Consider the following 25,510-nt stretch of genomic DNA (forward strand, 5'->3'; position numbering starts at 1 on the left):
ATATTCTTGGTTCTTTCGGTAAAGTCACGTAGAAGGGAAACAATAAAAATATAAAATAAAAAAAATTCTCACGACGTTTCGACTGAAACACGAGCAATCATCATCAGGTGTGAAAACCGCAGCGCTATAACGTCATTTTCATCCAACGCTCTGCGCGATGACGTCACGTCACCCGAGGGGGGGAGGGGGTGTGTGTGCCTGCTGCGCAATGACGTACGGCGGGGTGACGCCACGGCGCTGAGGCCCGCTACGCGGTGACGTCATGATGCGCGCGCTATCCTCGTGGTTTTCACACCTGATGATGATTGCTTGTGTTGCAGTCGAAACGTCGTGAGAATTGTATTGTTTTATATTATTATTATTTTATTGTTTCCCTTCTACGTGACTTTACCGAAAGAACCAAGAATATGAGGACATTTGTGTTTAGTTTGTTGTCCATCCCCCGCACCTCCAATGAGCACGGTTGGCTACGCACGATACGAAAGAAGGTCAACATACATGCATACATCACGCAATAGTGCAAATAAGTGACGGGATACGCATGACGTAATGTCCAGCCCTCTCGGCATTGGCGGATCCCAGCGCTACGTCAAATTCGTCCAACGCTCTGCGCGATGACGTCACGTCACCCGAGGGGGGGAGGGGGGGTGTGTGTGTGTGCCTGTTGCGCAATGACGTACGGCGGGGTGACGCCACGGCGCTGAGGCCCGCTGCGCGGTGACGTCATGACGCGCGCGCTATCCTCGTCGAGGCCTGCGGAGCGGAGCCCGCGCCCTTTTCGCGACGAGGAGGAGGAGGAGGCGGAGGACCCGCGGCGCCGCGCGGCCGCGCATGGAGTGAGCAGCGAGGAGGGAGCGCGGCGCAGCGGCCACGCGGCGGTGAGGACGCGCGCCGACACGCGGCGATGAACGCGGGCGGCGGCGGCGGCGGCGGGGGGGGTGTCCCGCGCGGTCCAACGCCACCCCGTAGCGGGGGGCCCCCTGTGCGGGCCGCGCTCAAGGCGAGTCGAGGGCCTCCCGCGAGGCCTTAGCGCGGTCCCGCCACACGCTTACCGCGTCGCGTCCCGTCGCTGCAGTCAGGGGCACAGGCGAGGATGCGCGGGCATTGAAGCGTAAGGCCCGGCGGCAAGAGAGACGCGGGAGACGTGGTGAAAGTAGTGGCGGTGGCGGCCCCGTGGTGATAGTGGTGGTGGTGGTGTCCGTGATACGGGATGATGACGGGTGGTGGTGTTGGTTGGGGTGTTTGTTGATGCTCGGCGGCGATCTGTGCAGATTGTGGTGATGGACGGTAGTGGTTATTGTGGTCCTTTTGTATGGCTGATGTAGATGCAGAGCAACCACTACAATTTCACACGAAAGGTGGTCAAGACAGAAAACCGCGTCAGGAGTAGCGGAATGTATCGCTGCGATGTCTCCTTTGTGTGTGTGTGGATCGGGCATTGCGTCGTTATATGTTGCACGGACTCTTCTGGATTGGTAATGGGCAATTAATAATAGCGGGCTTTTGCCAGCAATACCTGGGTCGGGTCCTTTCATATCCACTCGGTGTGTTGGCTGCGTGCTGCTGCTGCTCTTGCTGCTGCTGCTCTTGCTGCTGCTGCTCTTGCTGCTGCTGCTCTTGCTGCTGCTGCTCTTGCTGCTGCTGCTCTTGCTGCTGCTGCTCTTGCTGCTGCTGCTGCTGCTCTTGCTGCTGCTGCTGCTCTTGCTGCTGCTGCTGCTCTTGCTGCTGCTGCTGCTGCTCTTGCTGCTGCTGCTCTTGCTGCTGCTGCTGCTGCTGCTCTTGCTGCTGCTGCTGCTGCTGCTCTTGCTGCTGCTGCTGCTCTTGCTGCTGCTGCTGCTGCTCTTGCTGCTGCTCTTGCTGCTGCTGCTGCTCTTGCTGCTGCTCTTGCTGCTGCTGCTGCTCTTGCTGCTGCTCTTGCTGCTGCTGCTCTTGCTGCTGCTCTTGCTGCTGCTGCTGCTCTTGCTGCTGCTCTTGCTGCTGCTGCTGCTCTTGCTGCTGCTCTTGCTGCTGCTGCTGCTCTTGCTGCTGCTGCTGCTCTTGCTGCTGCTCTTGCTGCTGCTGCTGCTCTTGCTGCTGCTGCTCTTGCTGCTGCTGCTGCTCTTGCTGCTGCTGCTCTTGCTGCTGCTGCTGCTGCTGCTCTTGCTGCTGCTGCTCTTGCTGCTGCTGCTGCTCTTGCTGCTGCTGCTCTTGCTGCTGCTGCTGCTGCTCTTGCTGCTGCTGCTGCTGCTCTTGCTGCTGCTGCTGCTGCTCTTGCTGCTGCTGCTGCTGCTCTTGCTGCTGCTGCTGCTGCTCTTGCTGCTGCTGCTGCTGCTCTTGCTGCTGCTGCTGCTGCTCTTGCTGCTGCTGCTGCTCTTGCTGCTGCTGCTGCTCTTGCTGCTGCTGCTGCTCTTGCTGCTGCTGCTGCTGCTCTTGCTGCTGCTGCTGCTCTTGCTGCTGCTGCTGCTCTTGCTGCTCTTGCTGCTGCTGCTCTTGCTGCTGCTGCTGCTCTTGCTGCTGCTGCTGCTGCTCTTGCTGCTGCTGCTCTTGCTGCTGCTGCTGCTGCTCTTGCTGCTGCTGCTCTTGCTGCTGCTGCTGCTCTTGCTGCTGCTGCTGCTCTTGCTGCTGCTGCTCTTGCTGCTGCTGTCAGGAGACATCAAAAGGTCAAGAGTTCAGGTCTCGGGCATGGGTCGGATCCGCCCATGATCACCATCGTCATCATCATCCATACCTTTATGGGCGATAAAACGAGTACCACTTGTGTGTGTGTGAGGTCTGCAGCAGTTCTATATGGAGAGAAACCCTTGACCCACGCCCCAGGAATGTGACATTTCTACCGCTGCCTCAGGGCTCACAATAACAACAGCCGTGTGTGTTGCATTTTGGCAATTTTGATTTGCGTTGGTCTAATTTCTCACTTCATTGTTGAGTATTGGTCAAAGGCAGATGACCCCATGCGTATGAATGAGAGGACATCTTTCAAAAGACCAAATAGGTGGTCAAATGTGAGGATGGAGCCGCGGGTTAAATTGATGAACGTTAGCTTTGGTGCTCTGCTACTTGAGTTGTACCGTAGAGTTGTAAATGTTTTACTTGTAATCTAAAGCCGCCTTGACTTTCACCTGGCATGTCAGTTAAGTGAACTGGGGCCTGCTCACACAGCTGCCGTACCCCTCAGTGGTCCACTCTCATCCAGGGCTGCAACACGCATGCACCTTTTTTGGGATCGGGCATGTCAGCAGAAGGAGAACTGCTTGAGAGGATGGGGGCGTGCAAGGCGAGAGTGGTACAGTCACACTGAGACAGGAGAGGAGGGAACTGATTAACAAGGTGAGTCAGTTGAATTGGGGATAAGAGGGAAGAGAACCAAGATAGCAGGCTGAGGAAACGAGTGTTTGTTGGTGTCGTGGAGGGCAGCAGACGACAGTAAGATGAGGGCATGGAAACATGGGCAGCACGGTGGCAAGATGTTAACTACCTCGCCTGATATGCAGGAGGTTGTGGGTTCAATACCGACCCTGACGTCTGTATATTTAGCAGTTTGCGTGTCTCTCTCTCCCCGTGGTCGCGTCAATTTTTCTCCGGGTCCTCCGGTATTTGGTGGCCATAAATGTCCACGTGATAAGCCATTTCGCTGAGCTATCATTTGTGGCCAGGTTACTTCTGAAAAAAGAGTTATACAGCTCAGTCGGCCTTACGTGATGGAAAATAGTTTAGTTTGTTTCCTACTCACTGTTGATGTAATGCAAGGATGTTACAACATGTAACGGGTTCTCCAGTACTGTATATAGTCAGGTGTTAAGCGTGCACACGTTACTGACATTCACGTTTTAAGCTATGCGCAGAACACACGCTGGGACACGCAATAAAAGCTTGCGATGATTCCTCCTCCAGAGTTTTGCCGCTGCTGTTGCTCACACCCTGAAGCCCACCCTGCATCACTCGCATCTAGAAACGTGTTCATCGGTGGGTTCAGCTCTTACCAGACGCAACTCACACAAATTACAGTGTCATATTGATGAGAATTGACAACTTCCTCTCTTTGCTTGAATAACTAATATTTATTTGAATAACCGAGGTTTGTGAGGTTGATTATGTGGATTCATAATATTTTACAAATTTTGAAAAATATGTATTTCTCAATCACAGGACAAATAGAGTATCGAATATTAACCTACTTATTTGCGTAAATATATGCATGCCATTCCACTGACTGTCAACCCATTTTAAGTCACCACATGGGTAAATTTTTACTTAACTTTCGTGACTGCAGGAATTAATATTCTTTTGTTCTTTCGGTAAAGTCACGGAGATAGAAATAATAAAAGTGAGACTGTATTGGCAGTCTATAATGTAGACTGTAGCAATGGTTATTAAACTGAACCTGAGTGAGCGTTCTGGCAGTCTATAATGTAGACTTATTCTGGTTCTTTCAGTAATAAAAATAAAATATAAAATAAACACAAAAAGACTGCCAATACGCTCACCAGTTTAAAAACAGTCTACCAGGCTACATTCTAGACTGCCAGTACGCTCACTTTTTTTATTACAATTATTTTTTTATCGACGTGACTTTACCGAAAGAAACAAAGAATATGAACACCACGTGGGTGTTGAGAAATCAATCCGTGTTTAAATCCCATTTGAGTTGAATGACTATTGCTCACGAATTTCAACGTTTATGTTTCTGTAATTACATTGTGTCTCGTGTTCAGCATTAGTTATGCCTTTCCTTGACAATTTTCTGAAGCTGCTGAATTTACGAGTAAAAAAATCACCTGGAAATCCCTTGCGTTGGAGCATCTCGTTTGCAAGGGTTTCTCCATTGACACATACATAGCAAACATGTATTGACGCATGAAAAACATGTATTGGCTTTAAACACTTAACGCCTGCTCTAATCCTGGGATTCTCAACTTCTGTGGTGTGGAGATCCCTCGATCTGGACGCTGCCCCGAGCCCCACTCAATTTTAAAAACATATTTTGGCATACATGTGGTTCTTGAACGTATAGATCTAAAAACTGGTGAGGAAAATCTCTCGGGGTGCCACGGTGGCGAAGTGTTAACGCCCTTGCCTCGTATAGAGGAGGTCGTGGGTTCGACCCCAACCAATGACGCCTGCTGTATATTTGGAGTTTGCTTGTTCTCCCCGTAGTTGCGTGGATTTTTCTCCGGGTCTTCCGGTTTTTCCCCTGCACATTTAGAAACATGCTTTTAGAGTATTTGGCTGCTATAAATTTTCACACGATAAGCCACTTGGTTGAGCTACCCTTTGTGGCCAGGTTGCTTTTGAAAAAGGGCTACATAGCTTATTGGGCCTTTCCTGGAAAAAAAATGTTTAGACCACTGGCCGTCATCCCATCTTTCGACGGGTTAATCACAATTCCATGTACTTATAAATCAATATTAAGCATCATTTAATGTCCACTTATCCTAGCTTGAAAATAAAATACCAAACCATTCTTGGAACCATACACTTTGGTTCTTTCGGTAAAATCACGTAGATGAAAATTAAAAAGAATGAAAATAATAAAATGAAAATAACTTAATTATTTTTATTTTCATCTACGTGACTTTACCGAAAGAACCAAAGAGTATGGATCCTTGCAGTCACGAAAACTAGAATCATTCTTGGAACGTAACTGTTAACTTTTGGAAGTAGGCGCCTCTCGCACTGGCAGTTATTTGCCTGGAGGCAGATATGGTCAGGAGCCAAAAATTATAGGATTAAACTTAAAACGGTTGCAGCTGCTGCGAGCATTATTCTAATGTCTTGATATTATGTTACACACAATAGCGGCATTGGCTGCATACAGAGCTGAAAGTGTTAGGATGTCAATCTGATAAAACTCCACAGGTGGTTCATCAGTAATCTATCAGTAATTTATCCTGCACTGTATCCATGCTACTGCCTGCACCCCTCTGAAAGACTTTGCTTGTCTTTTCGGACCACTGCCCGAATCCTTCCAGAGCAACATCCCAAAGCTCTGGGAAAATAACTTGCCTCTCTGTATGTTAAGAATAAATATTCTGGCAACTTCCTGTCTCAAATGTGCTCCCAACTTAGTGTGACCTTAAACTGACCTCCGTAATTACATGTTATATGTACGCTGATATTTGTAACATTATGGTAATGAGACCTTGGTAAATAATGCATTTCCCATCACTTTGTTTCATGTGAAAATCTTATCTTATATTTAAAGGAAAAGTGTTTCGCGTTAAACGTTCTACGTTATGATTATAAAATATAAGGGGTCATGTATGTGTTGACCTCGCGTCAACAGTCTTACGTGCTAGATTGAAAACAAATTTCTTTAGAACTGCTTTTTGTGTTTAGTTTGTTGTCCTTCCCCCGCACCTCCGATTAGCACGGTGGGCTACGTACGGTGCTATAAAGAAGTTTAACATGCATACATCTTGCACCCCACTATCGAGGAGAGCCAGTTGATACAACAGTTCCCTTCTTCGTCGTACCCCTGCATTGCAATCCTCGTCGCTCTTCACAGTCCGCTGGTCTCACGACCCTAGCACACCGTGAACTCGCTAAGTCCGCTCCATGTAGATTTTGTGCGCGAACCATTTGTGCACATTTAGCCAGGCGTGGTGGAGCACGCTTATGATTTGTAAGACTCGGAGACTCACTGGGGTTGTGAGGTGGCCAAGAGCTGACAGGACAGCGAATGGGTTTGTGAATTTAATGTGTGGATTTTTTAGTTATCACCCCCCTACCCATATTTGAGATTTTTCCCTGGGTACTCAAAAGCGCATGAGTCTGATAGTGGTGTCTATGGACACCTGTAATCCAGCACTGTGGAGGCAGCAAGAGTGGGTGGATCACACGAATTTTGTGAAATGTCATTCCCCGTGGACATCGAGAAGGCATACCCTTGCTTGCCAGGAGAGGGCAGTAGCCCAAATATGTGGACTCCACCTGTCCTGTTTATATAGGATCGAGTGTAACCCTCTCACACGCGTGCATTTTCTCTGGGTGCTCCGGTTTCCTCCCATATGTATAAACAACTCATGAGTTTTCCAATGACACCTTAATATATAGTGGATCGCGGAGCTTGGGGAAGAATTTGGTGCTGCCTCACTGCCTGGCTGTTGCCTTTGGTGCTTTTCTGTAGTTCTTCCTTCCTGTGCCTCTGAGTCATTATCTCTCTTCGAGAGCGAGCGGATACTTTGCGGTACATTCCGAGTAAGCCGAAGACGCATACGCTGAATTTAATTGGTAATAATTTTTTTGTTTTGTACTCTGTTGAATGGGTTTATTTGGCAGCGCAGCCATTAGCAACACCACAACGTTGATGAGAATTCTTTATTTTAATCACGACCATTAATTATGACATTTCATCACATCGGGTGGTGCATCATTTCACCCGTATAACTTGCCCTCGTAATTGGGCATGTCATCAGTTAATTACTAATTGATTACATTTATTATTATCCTCATGACATGCATTGAATTGTAAATGTGAGATATTGATCATAAGAAAACTGGAGGGAAATGTCATGTTGAGACTGATGGAACAAACTAGACAACATCTAGGGGCCTATTCCATTCCTTGCCTGCCACTCGGTTATTAATGTTGACCGTCATCCGTCATGCTTTATAGCAACGTGCAGTGTCCAAGCACACGTCCTTTGCTTGACAGTTTGGACGATGTCATGAACCTGCACGTATTCTCTAATAACAAAACGATGAAAGGATCTACTCCGCCAGATGTTAACTCCCTCACCTGGTGCATAGGATGTCGTGGTTTTGATCTGGACCCTAATGCCTCTGCACGCTTGGAGTTTGCGTGTCTCTTCGTGATCGTTTGGATTTTTAGCTGGATCCTCCGGTTCTTCCCTCCACATTTATAAACGTGTTTAGAGTATTTGGCTGCTACAAATTTCCACGTGATGAGCCACTTCATTGAGCTACCATTTGTAGCCAGGTTGGTTTTGAAAAATATCTATATAGCTCAGTGGGCCTTACCTGGCAAAATTAAAAATTGTTTATCGATTCAGTTTTTTGTAAACTTGACCCCAAACATGACAGTTCATAGATTCTCTCGGACGGGTGATTTCGAGTCCTTGCTGGGGACATCTTGAGGAGCTCGTTTTCTGTTACTGCCTCTGGATATCACTCACAAAAGCGCAACTTTCTCAGCAACAGTCCTTTACATGCGCGCGCTGCAGATAACGGCGTACAGTGTCGGTGTGTTTACTAAATAAACGACAGTTTTGGTTTGAGTTGGACGTTCCTTTAATGGCCTGCCTCCTGGAGGGGTCTGTAACGATTCACCTCCCTGCGGTTCCAATGAATTGTCGTGATTCAGACTCGTGATTCAATCAGTGGCGAGATGCTAACGCCATCACCGGGGTATGCAGGAGGTCGTGGGTTCTATCCCGACTCTGACACCGGTATATTTGTAGTTTGCATGCTCTCCTTGTGTTCTCGTGAATTTTCCTTGGAGTCCTCCGGTTTTTCCATCCACATTTAGAATCAACATCACACGTTTGGAGTATTTGGCTGCTATACATTTCCACATGATGAACCACTTCGTTGAGCTATCATTTGTGATAGCCAGGTCGCTTCTGAAAAAGAGCTGCGAAGCTCAGTGAAGCCTTAGCTGGTCAAATAAAAACAAGTGTATAGTTTAGTTTAAGAACGAGCTGATTTCACCCGCAAGGCGAACTCCGCGGTGAACATTCCCGTGGGCGCGTTCCCCGCTTTGGCTGCCACTCCGTGGCGAGTCTCGCCCACGCGCCTAGCAGCTCGTCACTTTCGAATGAGAGTCCCGTCTTAGCTTCCTAAGTTCTCGCCTAGTTAAACAAAAAATAAACTTGGAACTTCCATCACCTTTGCAGTGGCGTTGTTGTTACTCGAGTTCACTTGTGGTGATGCGGCGTGCCGTGGCTGAGTGAAATTCACACTGCAGCCTCGGTGTTTCACTACCCAGTCACTCACTAGCCAGGTCACTCTTACAAATGAGAGACTATCCTGGCCTCTTGATTTCTTACCTGGTTAAACAAAATATATATTCTTGGTTCTTTCGGTAAAGTCACGTAGAAGGGAAACAATAAAATAATAAAAATAATAAACATATTGCTTTATATATTTTATTATTTTTATTGTTTCCCTTCTACGTGACTTTACCGAAAGAACCAAGAATATGAATCCCTGCAGTCACGAAAGCTTTAAATCAAAAAAAATATGTTTTACCTTTTTGTGTTTAGTTTTTTTTTAGTGTGTTTCGTTTGTTTTCCTTCCCCCGCACCTCCGATCAGCACGGTTGGCTACGTACGGTGCGAAAGAAGTTCAACATAGATGCTTGACGTCTGTGAAAAAAAAGCTTAATAGCTCATCGGATTCCGCCAATATTCTGATTCTGACAACGTACAACGTGCTGTTGTCGTGCGTCTGTCACGCTCTCTGGCGCCGCCTCGTGGACTAAGCGAGACAAAGTCAGTTTATGGTGTCACAAGAAAAACATTTTTAAAACGTGACGGTACGAACCAGCAGATGTCTTGGACGTTGTTTACTGAGCCATCCTTTGTGTTGGGTTTACATTCTTGGAAACAACTTAACTCGTGTGCTTACATATTTTTCTCCGGATCCTCCGGTTTTTTTGGTCCATATTTACAAACATGTCTTTGGCTGCTATACATTTCCACATGATAAGCCACTTCGTTGAGCTTTCAATTGTGGCAGTTGGCTTCTGAAACAGAACTGAAAGCTCAGTGGGCTTTAGCGCGTAAATACAAATGTTTATTTCATTATCATTTGACTATATTTAGTTATTTTGCTTACCTTTCCAATCCTATAGCACTCCTATCGGTTTTTCTACATTTTCTTGGAACTTTTTGACCTCCCCCAACTGGAAATCTGTGAAAAAGAGGTTCATAACTCATCGGATTTTTCCAGGATTAAAAAAAAAAGATTCTGATTAATGGATTGGCACACCACAGGCCGGGCAAGAAGGTATTTATTTAACCTTGCCACTGCAGTTGTTGCTAATGCTGTTATATTTTGATTTAAAGCTTTCGTGACTGCAGGGATCCATATTCTTGGTTCTTTCGGTAAAGTTTCCCTTCTACGTGACTTTACCGAAAGAACCAAGAATATGAATGCCGTTATAGTTTGTCGTTCACAAGAATAATAGGAATATACATTTATGCAGGAGCAAGGGATAGACTCATATTCAACTGCACTTTAATGCAGCTGCACATTATTGCATCGGCCATAGTCAATCCACCGCTGGATGAAGGCCTCCCCAAGCTGCCACCATTCGCAAATCGTACGATTTAATAATCCACCTAGTACCTGCACACAATCTGATTGTGTCGCTCCATCTCCGCGGGTGGACGCGCCATCAGGCACCTATCCGTTATTGCTTGGCTGCAAATCTAGCTACTTTTTTTTGGCGATCGGCCATCATCCCACATAGAGACGTGTTCTGCCCAATCCCAATTACCTTTCTTGATATTTATAATTATTGTATTCACCTGCAAATGCTCTCCAGTCGCTGTGTTCAGTGTGTACTGCCTGCTATGACTTATGGCTCAGAAACATTGTCGTTGATTCAAATAATGGGGAAAAGACTGGACCATTGTCACTGGACCTTTGTCCAGTGGTAAAAAAACTATAGAAATATTACAAATGTATCACTTTCAAAAACCAAAGGTTATCACCAGTCAAACTTATTCTATATCACATTAAAAAAATTTTACATAAAATGTTGGTGTTTGGAAAATCCTCCTCGTTCCAGTCAGTGGCTGTACGATACATAGAGCGGTATTCCCCTGTATCACAAGTCACGTGTTTTTTGTATTACTTTTTTTGTTATATCATGGTCCATTTCACCAACATGAGAGACGGTTGTTGACTAAACCTATTCAGTTCAGTCCATGCTCTCCCTTCGATGTAAATTCTATGCATGTGTTTCAGTATGGCAATCTTGCGCCTGGTAGACGGTACTAACCACTGGAGTTCATTAAGCCTCCTGCTAACACCATCCATCGCTAGTCGCTGACACTTTATCTATTTCTTTCTCAGACTCGGGCACTATTAATTCAGCTGGTGAGGCCCCATTAAGCTAAGTAGCACTAAGTAGCACTAAGTAGCGCTGTTACACAATACCACAGCCCAAGACCATCGGCAGTGGTGGCATTTACAGGACATTGCAGGGTGGGAATGTGCAAACTAACAAGAGCAAAAACAACAACAATTATTGACTGGCGAGGGACCCAGGCTTGTGCAGCAAGTCTGGGGGGGGGGGTTGGCGGCGGGTCGCCAGTGTTCTGAAATGTGCAAACAAAGCGTGGGAAGTTTCATGTTATTGTGCCTGCACTGTATTGCAGCTTTGTGCACCACATTGGGCTCTAGCACAGCTACACCGCAGTGCCACTTCACCACTGCTGCACCTCATTGCTGTTGCACTTGATTTCTGCTTCAGTACAGCAAAATGTACATTTTTTGCTTTTATTTTAACAAAACGCAAGCCCAATACAGCACGCCGCGCGGCTCCACGTAACCGGGTATCACTGGCGCAGCTGAATTTTATTTCAGCCTCGCCTGGGGAAAAAAATATCAACAGCAGGCAAGGTCGATAAAACTAGTTTATACTTCCGTGGTGCCGTGTGGCGGTGTCGCTCGGCAGCAGCAACAAGGGTTGTGAGAATGAATCAACGGCAGTGAAGCTTGTGCAGGGTGGATTGTTGGGAGGGGCGAGAGCCATTCCGGTTCCGGTGGACGTTTGGCAAACTGCAAATAATGAATTAACCCCCCCCCCCCTCCTCTGTCATTTTGTGATGTTATTGTTTGGGCCGTTCTTGTGCCAACGAGGTGGTACAACGCTCGCTTCTACAGCCCTGAAGAAAAATCGCTTCATCGCTTGACATGAAACTGAGATCATAAACAGAATTGAGAGAAGGAAAAAAAATTCGACCAAATGTTAAGGAGGAATTTCACATTTTTACCTCACATTACAAACATTAATGTAATTCTACACAAAATGCATTCTGTATATGTAAATATATTCTACATTTCTTAACCGAGCAAGGTTTCTGACAATGCTCATGCACATGTTGTGTCTCGTGTTGGTGTAGAACTGAACCATGAATATGGATCAGGACAGCATCAACACAGAACTGCAATTCCAAGAGGAGAATGTGATCGCCACTTTGGTAGAAATGGAACAAGATCAGCCAATGGGTAAGCCACACCTCACCGTGTCCGCAGTAAACAACAACTCTGCGCGTTGGACAATAGCACTATCCGTGTCTTTGAAATAAAAACTATATAATAGGCTATGTTCCAGGCAATGTCCCTTCTTTATATAGCCCATAATGTCACCCATTATATATGTTTCCTTTTAAGGCTGCAAACACACAAAGCGTTATTAGTGACACGGAACGCGTCGAGTTGTTTCATTAATTGTGGTTTGCATGCCGCTGCCAACGCAGCAGCATTACCAGAATAATTTCCTTAAAATTAGACACCGTCATGCCGTTTCAGTCATCATTATTAACCCCCTTGCCTCTCCCACCTCAAGGTTTCCTCTTACTTTCTAACGGGTTAGCATTTACCCCTTGGCGTAAGTGAATGCACGCGCTGACACGTTATCTATTCCCTTCGATCCTCAAATCTTCGCATCGGCACTGGCTACGTACTGTGCGAAAGAAGTTTCAGCATACATGCAACAAACAATGCAAACAAAAACCCTGACTCAGCCTATCATCCCTTTTGGGGCAATAAAATAACTACCACTTTGTGGGAGGTCAAACGTTGGGTCGTTGTATGGAGAGTCTGGCCTCCATCAGGGTAATGTGTAATTTTCCACCGATGGCTCCGGTCTTCCGGTGAAGTCGGTCACTTGTAACACGCACATGAGAATCGAAACACTTGAAGTTGAAGAAAGCGGTCAGTGGAAGGAGGTAACAGAAATCATGTTTCCGCAGAGAAGTGAGCATTGCCACAGATAAGTGGTCATTAACCGGCCGGTACATCTGCCTTGTTGACTGCTTTCAGCCTTTATTTTAACCTTTGCTCTGTTGAAATAAGTTATTTGGTGATGCTATGTTGGAATTTGTGCACGAATAACAACTCTTATTATCCACTCCATCTCCCTTGGCCCACTCTGTGCGCCCCAAACATTGGCTGTAATATATATATTTATTTATAATGCCACACACGTACACAGTGCTATTGATGAACCTGTCCAGTTTTTAAATGGACTTTGTCCGTGTCACCACATTTACATTTCCACAGGCGATATAGATGGATCCCATTTGAAGGCGGACATTGACATCAAGAGAGATGGAAATACTTGCTCTGACATTATCAAAGTTTACATCTTCAAGACGGAAAATGGGCATTACAACTCCGGTACGAACAGCAGAAAAAGAGAATAACCTAATCTTTGCATGCAAACCTCCCTTCCGTGCCCTAGTCACGCATTCATTGCTCTCAAAAAAGAAATCTACCACTAATTGACATTGGGAAAAAAATAGTGCTCGTTGTGCCTATAAATGCTCTGCACACATCATCGAATATGTAATCCAAGTCTTTTGTTTGCTATGAAGAAGGGTCATTGCCCGAAAACGTCGCCTATTATATGTTCTAACTTTTTAGGCCATGCTGTGTTATTCACGGACGCGTGGAGTTTTCAACAAGGTGTACACGTTACCATTTCACTTTGCTTGATTGACTGAAGTTAAGTGTGTTGGCTGAGCTGTGATAGGTCTGATTAGACAGTCATTAGAGAAGAGACACCAAGGAATACAATCATCTAACGATTATTGCATAATATTCATCCTTTTTCGGCGCTTGATATCAGCTTGACTTCCTCTGTATACATATTTATGTAATGTGAGCACACTTTGCCCGGTACTCGGCGACGGAATTCAAAATCCATGCAAACTCTTTGACGTTTAATGTTAAATTAATTGATCATTGCCTTTGTATCAAAGAATGTGCATGCATATAAGATAAACACTGAGTGGACCATTGTGCCCTCTGTGCATAGTGAGGCCTGAAAGAGTTACCTGGTGCATCTTCTTTGGTATGGCATTTGAAAAAAAGCAGCAGGCTACAATGTACGTGTAATGTTTTAAGCCGTTCCATGGCATGTGGGATAACTGAGCGGAGTCCCACTTGTTCCACCAAAATACAGCACGTTGTATTGGGAGTCATCAGTGATATGTGACTGGTGGTTTTCAGTTCACCGCATTCGCAGTTTGGTGGAGGGGAGTCCCCCGATCGTTCTACTTGTGGATAAAATATCCCCACACCTTCATCTTCCATGTCGTGTTATTGTTGGGCCGCGGTTGAGAGCGGTCCCCGCTACCGTTGGGGCAGCAGAGAGAGACAGCGGCCGTTCCTCCCTCGGGCCTTGGGCGATGCTCTCGACTGGGACGCCGCTGTTTTTCTTCACGTCCCGCACGCCGTCGGGTGACACGAGGGACCTTTGCGGCCGACGGAGGAGTCGAGGCGCGTGTCCGCAACGGACGTCTCGATTTCATTCGGGCAGAGGGTGGTGGCGGGGATTTTACGTCCAATTTTGTGAAAGTGTAACGATTTTGTGGATCGCGTGGCGGATTGTGCGCATGACGCAGGGGCAGCGTCCGGTGTGGCCATCGACCCTTCGCATGTGCATATCAAGCAGGAAGATGTGGGAGTGCTGGATTCCACGAGCATCACCACAGTTCCACAGGAAGAGCTCGTGTACATGGCAATGGATGGTCCGCAGGATCAAGTGCAGGAGATCAGTAAGTTACACGCCCGTGCGATGTCACACTTAGCGGACCGCCCGGTAAGAGCACATCGCACGCCTGCAAGCCGGCGATTTGTAGGCAAGGGTTGGTGGATTGTTTTGAAAAAAATTAGTGCGTTAATTTGTCTGAATGCGATTAATAATGTATTATTTTGGGGGAGCTCGTCCACGTAATGATCTGACTAAACTCGTGTCGTTAGATAGGCGGCAGCGTGGCAACGCAGTTGTAGCACTGGTGCCTTACAGCAAGAAGAGCCTGGGTCGAATTGCTGACTCGGGGTGCTTTTCTGCATGGAGGTTGTGTGTTCTCCCCCTGTTCTGCAGAGAGTGTTGAGAGGGTTTAAGAGAGTGAGTGATTGAGTGAGATTAAGTGAGTTTATATGTGTGGCGTTTGTATCTTCTCTCCCTGTTCTGTATGGATTTCCTTCAGGGTCTCCAGTTTCCTCACATAGCTTTAAAAAAAAAGAAATCACATACAATATGACTGGTATTGGCCAAACATCCCAATGCTGAAAAATATGCCTGCAAATTTCTCAATTGGGGTCGCACGCGGCAGCAGCAGCAACAACATTGCCCACGACTGCGAACACTTGGTAGGACTCTCCTGAAAAAATGCTCTTGAGTCTCAGTAAGTCTTTGTTGCGTAAGAAAGCAAATAATACAAGACCCTCAGCAAATTAAATAGTCACGTGTACAAAGGTTTAACGTGTCAATTAATGTTTAATCTCATCGGTAAATTGAACAACAGTTCTCACAGCCATATTTAGCGCTGGTTCTATGTAACTGTGTTGAACTTCTTTCTCACCATGCGTAGCTAACCGTGCTTAGGTAGGACGTTGACTGCGAAACGCTGTGTGTTATTGTAAGAATGTGTTCATGATTGTGTGTGTACGTGCTTAATGTGGGGAGCGGTAGTGTCATGATCAGTGTGCTGTGCTATGACCCCGGAGACCTGAGTTCAATTCCTGCTCACGGCCAACAGCAATGACTATTATCTGAACCCATTCCTGGGCCTTCCCTAGGTCGACTCTTCCTCATATGAGTACCTGGTGCAGTGTGTAAACATCGCCACTAAGGAGACAAAGGCGATCGGGCGTGGTGCTGGCCACCCGCCCCCTAATGTGCCGTGCCGGCCTTCGTAGATGCTCGCGGACAGCACTTACCCCAACAGTCTGGTAAAGGCTGTTTTTGCCGATCTTTGAAATGTCTCAACCAGGCTGTGCGGACATGACGGACGACGTGTACATGGAGGTGATTGTTGGTGATGATGAGGCGGTCACGCTGGAGTCGGAGCCCCGAGTGGAGGAAATCGCCCTCAACGAGGAGATCCTGCCCGTGTCCTGGACGTCTGCATACGGTATGCCGTTAGGACGTCAGAGCAAATCGCTGTGATAATAAGCCTCTTTACAATTATCTTTAAAAAACAACATTTTTTATTTGCATCACCATAGCTGGGCATATTCGTGTGTGTGTGTGGAAATGTTGTGTATGATTGCCTAATGTCTTGACATGAACAGACTTAACCTGGGAAAGTTTGCCACATTGTTTGGCCAGCTTGGAAGAGTCGGTCAAAACACCCTCTCAGTGCAGGGGTTGGCAAACTGCGGCTCCGGCATCACGTGCGGCTCTTTAAGAACTGCTCCGTGACGTTATTCGTTATGGACCCACCGTCTCGTGTTCACAGAACATTGCGGCTCTTGCAATATTTAGTTTGTTACTGAATTCTAAAATAATGGCTCATCTTGTTCTTTTGGTTGCCCACCCCTGCTCTAGTGGAGGCCTCTTCCACGAGCAGTGTCATGAGCATGCCATTTCTGGGCTGTGCCTTAACCTTATGCGAATTATATCAACAAGATGCAGGTGACAGAGTTTGCACTTTTACAGGTGTAAGAAAAACGACAGCATTGTCCTGAGTGCGAAACTATTTTAACATATTCATAAATACCTTTATTTTGGGAACACATCAATGGGCTGTTTCGGACCCTGCGGTAAATCGTGATCCTCCTTGATGTCGTCGAAGCGTCTCGATTGGTGAATGAACTGGCTAATTTGCATGAACTTGTCAAGGGGGAGAGATGTTTGATTATTGCCGTAAAATGTACAAACGTGTGAATTGCTTCTTCAGCAGAAGGCGGCGTGGATGCAGTGGACAGCAACGGTGTGCTGAGCCTGTCGAGCAAGGCCGATGAAGTGATCTTGACTCCCACAAACAAAACCGACCATCGCAGGCAAAGCCGAAAGAAGAACGTGGCCACTCGGATGCAGCACACCATGAGTGAGTGTCTGTGCTGTGACGTAGTCAGATGGTGTCTACCACAGTTCAGCACACCATGAGTGAGTGTCTGTGCTGTGACGTAGTCAGGTCGTGACTAACACAGTTCAGCACACCATGAGTGAGTGTCTGTGCTGTGACGTAGTCAGATGGTGTCTACCACAGTTCAGCACACTATGAGTCAGTGTCTGTGCTGTGACGTAGTCAGATCGTGACTAACACAGTTCAGCACACCATGAGTGAGTGTCTGTGCTGTGACGTAGTCAGATAGTGTCTACCACAGTTCACCACACCATGAGTGAGTGTCTGTGCTGTGACGTAGTCAGATCGTGACTAACACAGTTCAGCACACCATGAGTGAGTGTCTGTGCTGTGACGTAGTCAGATGGTGTCTACCACAGTTCAACACACCATGAGTGAGTGTCTGTGCTGTGACGTAGTCAGGTCGTGTCTAACACAGTTCACACCATGAGTGAGTGTCTGCGCTGTGACGTAGTCAGGTCGTGACTAACACAGTTCAGCACACCATGAGTGAGTGTCTGTGCTGTGACGTAGTCAGATGGTGTCTACCACAGTTCAACACACCATGAGTGAGTGTCTGTGCTGTGACGTAGTCAGGTCGTGACTAACACAGTTCAGCACACCATGAGTCAGTGTCTGTGCTGTGACGTAGTCAGGTCGTGTGTACCACAGTTCACCACACCATGAGTGAGTGTCTGTGCTGTGACGTAGTCAGGTCGTGACTAACACAGTTCAGCACACCATGAGTGAGTGTCTGTGCTGTGATGTAGTCAAGTCGTCTCTACCACAGTTCAACACACCATGAGTGAGTGTCTGTGCTGTGATGTAGTCAAGTCGTCTCTACCACAGTTCAACACACCATGAGTGAGTGTCTGTGCTGTGACGTAGTCAGATCGTGTGTACCACAGTTCAGCACACCATGAGTGAGTGTCTGTGCTGTGATGTAGTCAGGTCGTCTCTATCACAGTTCACCACACCATGAGTGAGTGTGCTGTGACATAGTCAGATCGTGACTAACACAGTTCAGCACACCATGAGTCAGTGTCTGTGCTGTGACGTAGTCAGATGGTGTCTACCACAGTTCAACACACCATGAGTCAGTGTCTGTGCTGTGATGTAGTCAAGTCGTCTCTACCACAGTTCACCACACCATGAGTGAGTGTCTGTGCTGTGACGTAGTCAGGTCGTGACTACCACAGTTCAGCACACCATGAGTGAGTGGCTGTGCTGTGACGTAGTCAGATCGTGTGTACCACAGTTCAGCACACCATGAGTGAGTGGCTGTGCTGTGACGTAGTCAGATGGTGTCTAACACAGTTCACACCATGAGTGAGTGTCTGTGCTGTGACGTATAGTCAGGTCGTGTGTACCACAGTTCAGCACACCATGAGTGAGTGTCTGTGCTGTGACGTAGTCAGGTCGTGTCTACCACAGTGCACCACACCATGAATGAGTGTCTGTGCTGTGACGTAGTCAGCTGGTGTCTAACACAGTTCACCACACCATGAGTGAGTGTCTGTGCTGTGACGTAGTTAGGTCGTGTGTACCACAGTTCAGCACACCATGAGTGAGTGTCTGTGCTGTGACGTAGTCAGGTCGTGTCTACCACAGTTCACCACACCATGAGTGAGTGTCTGTGCTGTGACGTAGTCAGTTCGAGTGTACCACAGTTCAGCACACCGTGAGTGAGTGTCTTTGCTGTGATGTAGTCAGATGGTGTCTAACACAGTTCACCACACCATGAGTGAGTGTCTGTGCTGTGACGTAGTCAGCTGGTGTCTACCACAGTTCAGCACACCATGAGTGAGTGTGCTGTGACGTTGTCAGGTCGTGACTACCACAGTTCAGCACACCATGAGTGAGTGTCAAGTTAATATTCCTAAACGACTTCTTTTTTTGAAACCTAATTATTGTGCAATGCAGCAAAGCGTGGACTGCCTGGTATACAGGAGGTCGTGGGTTTGATCCTGAGCCTGATGTCTGTATGTGTGGAGTTTGCGTGTCTCTCTCCCCTTGGTTGCGTGGATTTCTATCCGGGTCCTCTGGTTTTTCTCTCCAAATTTAGACTCAACGTGCGTTTCGAGTATTTGGCTACGATAAATTTCCACGTGATAAGCCACTATGTTGAGCTCTCATTTGTGGCCAGGCCGCTTCTGAAAAAGAGCGATATAGCTCAGTGGGCCTTTCTTGGCAAAATGAATCATAATTAATTGGCCGATGACACCTTCATATAATGCGGACCGCAGAGATTGGGCAATGCTTGGTAGCGCTGGACTCCTCACCGCGTGGCTGCTGCTGCTGCTGCTTTCCAACTCGTCTGCGGTTCCTCCTCCTGGCGCCTCTGAGCCCTCCTTTTCCCTCTCCTCTCCTCTGTGCGAGCGAGCGAATGCTGCGTGGCGGTGGCGGCCGCTTTGCAAGTTGAATGAGTTGTCTCGCCTGTTGTCGCGAGCTCTCCATAGCGCGCCGCGTGCGTGACGTAACGGCCCGGGCGTTGTTTATAATCGAGAGCACATGGGAGAGGGGGACAGCGCTGAACGAGAGGGGAGGAGAGGCCCAGCGGGCCACGCTCGAGGTGGTATGATGATGGCGGCGGCCACCGTGCACCAGCCACGTAGCTCGCTTGGGAGTGGATACATTCCCGGCCAATTGGCAGGAAGAGATCGATGGGTGTTGAGAAAACATCGGAGCTGCTATCATGAGGACTGTCTTCCAATTTTCTTCAAATGTCCAAACTCGGGCAGAGCTCCCAGTCCGATGTATGACGGATACCTGTTATATAAGAGGAACCATGTCAGACTATTCCCAATTAGCTCAGAACGGATGCCTTTTTTATGTATTTTATCCATAACTACCAACTTTAATGCGCTCAAGCGAACACGTTAATCCGTCCGACGATACGTAATGAAGTGACTGCGCGTGTTAACGGGCCCACGTACAACAATGCTCATAAATGCGTTTTGTTTGCGTCTCTTAACAGGTATTATCGTAGGCCCGAATGGGGAAAAGATCCGAGTGCACCCTTGCTTTGTGTGCGGGAAGAAGTTCAAGACCAAGGGATTCCTGAAGAAGCACATGCTAAACCATCCCGAGGATCACCTGGGGCGGAAGAAGTACCAGTGCACCGACTGCGACTACACCACCAACAAGAAGGCCAACCTGCACACCCACCTCGAGGGCCACCGCCTGGGCCACCCCAAGGACCGGCCGTATGAGTGCGACGAGTGCGGCAAGCAGTTCCCGCAGCCCGTCGCGCTCACCAACCACAAGCTCACGCACAAGACCAAGGGCGCCAAGATGAACAAGTGTCGCTTCTGCGACTACGAGACGGCGGAGCCGTCGCTCCTGAGCCACCACCTGCAGGCGGTGCACAGCAAGAGCTTCCCGCACTGCTGCCCCGAGTGCGGGAAGCGCTTCCGCCACCCGTCGGAGCTCAAGAAGCACGTGCGCATCCACACGGGCGAGAAGCCCTACGCCTGTGCCCACTGCGAGTACCGCAGCACGTCCAGCTCCAACCTCAAGGCGCACATGCGCTGTCGCCACGCCAGCGCGCTGCCCTACAGGTGCGAGGACTGCAGCGCGGCGTTCCTCACGGGCGGCGAGCTGCAGAAGCACGCCGCGGCGCACCTGGGCACCGACCGCGTTTTCCAGTGCCAGCACTGCAGCCACCTGAGCGCCACTGCGGGCGAGCTGGAGCGCCACGTCGTGTCGGTGCACACGGAGGACTTCCCGCACAAGTGCGACGTGTGCGGCAAGGGCTTCTACCGGCCCTCCGACCTCAAGCGCCACATGGTGGCGCACACGGGGAAGAAGCAGCACCACTGCCGCCACTGCGACTACCGCAGCGCGGACCCGTTCAGCATCGCCCGGCACATCCTGTCGGTGCACACCAAAGACATGGCCTACAAGTGCAAGCGCTGCAAGAACTCGTTCCGTCAGCACAAGGAGCTGAAGAAGCACATGCGCCAGCACCAGGCGAAGAAGGTGTACCAGTGCGAGTACTGCGACTACAACACGACGGACGCGTCGGGTTTCAAGCGGCACATCATCTCCATCCACACCAAGGAGTACCCGCACCGTTGCGATTTTTGCAACAAGGGCTTTCGCCGGCCCTCGGAGAAAAACGCGCACGTAATAAAACAACACAAAGGGCAAGTGTAGGCCTGCGGGGAGGCGGGAGGTGGTGGTGGTGTGTGGTGGGCCCTTGAGATGCTTGGCCCCGAACGCTTTGCCCTACCGAACGACGTTGTTGGTTATTCTGTCGTCGTCATCATCATCTATATTGAAATCTACTGCGCACGCACGCGCACATCGCGCGCGTGCGTGCGTGCGTGCGTTATTCACAAAAAAAACACACACACACACACATTTCTTGTGTATATTTGTATGTTTTACAAAGTATTGTGTTTGTGGATTATATTTGTAAATGTAAAGCTGTAACATAATAAGAATTAATAGTTATCATTTAAGGGTAAAGGTGTTATTCTCCCATTTTGTTTTTGGGAAAGGTAGTATTTGGGGGTAAACAAAACAAAAAAAAACAACACCTGGCTGAACGTATCTCGTTCTTTACTTTCAACTTGTAATTTTTACTTCTATTACAGTGAGCGTCCCACCTACCTGTAAATGCTTGTCAGTTGTGAACGAAATTAAAAAAAAAATAAAACCGCTTTTGTACAATTTAGCATTTGGTTTGCGGGCCATGACAGCATGACGCACGCGTTGTTCACTGGGGCGCATGGGGTCGCGCGCGGTTGGTTTGACGGACGTAGCCGCCCATCCTGCGGGCCTGCCTTGTGTTATTTATACAGATCGTCGCCTATTTTCCATACGTTTGTCCCTCTGCATTTAACGAAGATATGAAAATATTCTCGCCGCAAAATAATGTTTCATGTTTTCATGACTGAACCACCTGGTGACCAATTACGTATTTTTTTATACGGATTTTATGCTTTTTAAATAAGTTTGGTGTTATTGACTCGTGTGTTGAGTGTTTTTGTTTGTTTCACAGGAGCGCATTTCCTGTTCAATGTACAGATGTGTACATGTTGCACAAGTGACCAGGCTAGTGCTGATGATTGTGTCCAATATGTGTCTATTAGCGCTGGATGACATTATTTGTTTATTATTACTACCAAGCTTTAACCAGGAAAGCCTCGATACTTTTCAGGAGGGTCCTGCCAAGTTTGCGCAGTAGGGGGGCGATGTTGCTGCTGTGTGACCCTAATTGAGTATTTTGCATTTAATTTATTAGCATTGGGGATGTTTGGCCAGTACCAGTTACATGATCTTTTTTGTTAGCTATCGGAGGAAACCGGAGAATTAGGAGATAAGCCATGAGGAACAGGGGGGGAGAACACACTAACTCCGCACAGGAAGTGGGCGCCCCGATTGGGAGTCGATCCCAGGCATGTCTTTCTGTGAGGCGCGAGCTGTTACCACCGCGCCGCCTGCCACCAATAGGGATCGTACAGCGTCATTGCCGGCATTCGCGGCGCGCATGTTGAACGGACACGTGTAGGTCGATAAAGTTGGGTCGCGTGTCACCGACTGTTGAGCCAGGAAGGCCTCTTCAAGACGTCCCCAGGAGGGGGTCCTGCTAAGTTTTCGCCGTAGGTGGCGGCAATCGCCGCCTGTTTCTCCCCAGTGGTGGTAACGCGTTTTATTTTGGCGGATTTGGACGACAACGTCGGCCCACGATAGCCCACGCCTCTCTCTTGAATGACGCCACGGGATCCGTGAGGGAGGAGTATGTTTGGTTCATCCACATTTCTGCTACTTTCAAGTCAAAAGTAAATTCTTTTTTTTTACTTTTGCTTAAACCACGTGGTGCTTTTTCTGGCACATCTGCCACTTAAAGTGCAACCGCTCCACTTTGGAATTCCCTCCAATCGTCCCGTTTACCCAGGCCCTTAGAATACCCGCGGCTCGTTTCAGGAAGCGAGTTCACGCTCGTCTGTTGCAACGTTAATTGTCGTTTGCCGCTGGCCGCTTTGCCATTTGGCCCTGTGTTCAGCTATATTTATATTTAAAAACAAACTAGGCAGTCCATTTTCCACACAGTCAAAGCAACATGTTTTGATTCTCAGACCTGGAATCTAGCCAATTGAAAAGCCACCGTGTACACGTGCATTCGCATTTGTCTCTTTGACCTTTGGAACACCCAAACAAAAATCTCCCATATACTTAGCTCTTTCGGTAAAGTCACATTGAAGGGAAACAATAAAATAATAAAATATATATAAAACAATAAAAATTCTCACGACGTTTCGACCTGGTGTCACCTGATGACGACCGTTTGTGTTATGGTCGAAACGTCGTGAGAATTTTTATTGTTTTATACATTTTATTATGTTATTGTTTCCCTTCAACGTGACTTTACCGAAAGAGCTAAGAATATGAATTACTGCAGTCACGAAAGCTTTAAATAAAAAAAATCTCCCATATTAACTCAACAGACTTTTGGGGCAAGTGTTGTTAGCGAACACCTATGAAGGCTGACACGGTACACGAAGGGGTGAGTAGCCAGCACCGTGCCCGGCCGCCTTTGTCTCCAGCATCAGATACTCATTTTAGGCTGAGACGACCAAGGGGAAGCCCAGGACCTGTTCAGATAATCGTAACTGCACGCGACGGGGTGTTGTGGCAAGAACCACGCCCGGCCGCCTTTGTCTCCCTAGTTCTGATGTCTCCACACCGCACAATGTGTGTATTTAAGGATGAGTCGACCTGGGAGAAATCCAGGACCTCTTTTTTTTGCCGAGAGCGATAATCGAACTGGAGGTCGCGTAGTTCGCAGCACAATGCGCTAACCACTGCGCAACCGCGCCCCAGAACATCAAAGGCAAAATTTCCCCGTATCGCCATGAGATTGTTGGGGCAAGTGCTGTTAGCGAGCACCTATGAAGGCCAGCACGGCATACGAAGCAGCGAGTGGGTGGTCAGCACCACGCCCAGCCGTCGTCGTCTTCCTCGTGGGGATGTTGACACATGACACCCGGTACTCCTTTAAGGCTGAGTCGACCCAGGGGAGGCCCATGACCGGTTCATATATTTGTCACCGATTTTGGCCGTGAGCGGGAATCGAACTCTGGTCGCCGTGTTCGTAACATAGCGCACTAACCACTCCACCACCGCTCCTCACCACCGCGTGGCCGACACAACACCACGCACTCACAGCAGATGGCGCCAGAGATACGCCAGTTGAGATTAACAATTGTAGGCGTACCCATGTTTTCATAATCTGAATATTTCGACTGCCGGAGGAATCCGATGAGCCACGAGGCTCTTATTCACAGATGTCCAGAAGGGGCGTGTCAGAAAGTTACAACAACAAACTACAAAAACACGTTGGGAGAGTAAAGTTTAGGAAAGGTAAGGAAATCACAAAAAAAAAACTTTTATTTTTCCAGGTAAAGCACACTGAGCTGTTGGCTTATTATTCAAGAAGCGACCTGGCCACAAAAGCTCAACGAAGTGGCTTAATCACGTGGACATTTTAGAGCAGCCATAAGTAAGCTTGCCGATCGATCAACACTTGGCGTGCCGCTCTGGTTACCGCTGCTCGGTGAACGGAGGCGGCTGTGGTGCCGTTTAAGGAAGTGGCCTTCAATGTCTCAACTTCCCCCTTCGGGAGGTTGAATCGAACGGGTGACCTCTGAATCGCAGGCCCTGTGATCTGCGAATCAGTGAATCGCCTTGGCAGCTCCCCCAAGCGGAATGGGTGATGGATACATCATACACAGTACTCTATATGAGATACATCTCCGATCTGTGCACACAAATCACACATTGCAACATTTTATAACTAAGAAAAGGCAAGGGAGCTTCACCACCGCTGTGAAACTTGATATTTCGATTCGATTCAATCTACCGGAGCGGCAGATTCTTCAATTCCCTACTACCTGTGTCCAGCCAAGCGGCCGTGTGGATGAATGGGTTGCTTTCCCACCTGATGACGGACGCTTGTGTTGCGCCCGAAACGTCGTGATTTACTTTATTTTATACCTACGTGACTTTAACGAAGAACCAAAGAGTATGGATTCCTGCAGTCACGAAAGCTTCAAATCAAGATTGAAACGCCAGAGAGATGCAGCGAGGACAGACAGAGGCGCGTGGATACACAGAGAGACAGACAGAGACATTCACAAAGAGATAACAGGGACAGAGAGATACGGAAACGCAAAGACAGAGGCACAGACGCACAGAGGCATAGAGACCCAAAGAGACGAGCACAGATCAATACAATAAGATGGAGAGATGGCACCATCGCCACTGAGCTCGCGTGAGATTGGCGGTGTTGGCACGTGGGCCCGCTGCTGCTGCTGGAAAGTCGCGCTCCCTTTGAAGAGTCACCGCGAGAGGGCGGTAACTTGCCTCTCGTGGCACCCCAAAGCGGAAAGTGGCCCAAGAGAGATTCATCAGCGCTGCGATCTGTACCGTCTCGTAGGTCTTCCCCTTTACAGTTTGGAACAGTGATT

At 48.0% G+C, this 25,510-nt stretch overlaps 1 protein-coding gene across 3 annotated transcripts; it reads left to right on the top strand.

Moving 5' to 3' along the window:
* Window positions 1–682: 682 nt before the first annotated feature.
* On the top strand, window positions 683–21,714 carry ZFX (zinc finger protein X-linked). Of its 3 annotated transcripts, none has more exons than XM_032971853.2 (7): window positions 686–878; window positions 12,075–12,180; window positions 13,237–13,353; window positions 14,583–14,735; window positions 15,957–16,097; window positions 16,866–17,015; window positions 20,011–21,714. In XM_032971853.2, exons 2-7 carry the CDS (start codon window positions 12,084–12,086, stop codon window positions 21,189–21,191), a joined length of 1,839 nt encoding a protein of 612 aa, XP_032827744.1. In that variant the 5' UTR covers window positions 686–878; window positions 12,075–12,083; the 3' UTR covers window positions 21,192–21,714. The 3 variants fall into 3 exon arrangements, with proteins under 3 accessions (XP_032827746.1, XP_032827744.1, XP_032827745.1); XM_032971854.2 differs by having other exon boundaries at window positions 16,869–17,015; XM_032971855.2 differs by lacking the exon at window positions 13,237–13,353 and having other exon boundaries at window positions 683–878.
* Window positions 21,715–25,510: the final 3,796 nt, after the last annotated feature.

Source organism: Petromyzon marinus, chromosome 47, assembly GCF_048934315.1.
Source record: "Petromyzon marinus isolate PM22_M1 ecotype Great Lakes invasive population chromosome 47, UKy_Petmar_22M1.pri1.0, whole genome shotgun sequence".
NCBI classification, from domain to species: Eukaryota; Metazoa; Chordata; class Hyperoartia; order Petromyzontiformes; family Petromyzontidae; genus Petromyzon; species Petromyzon marinus.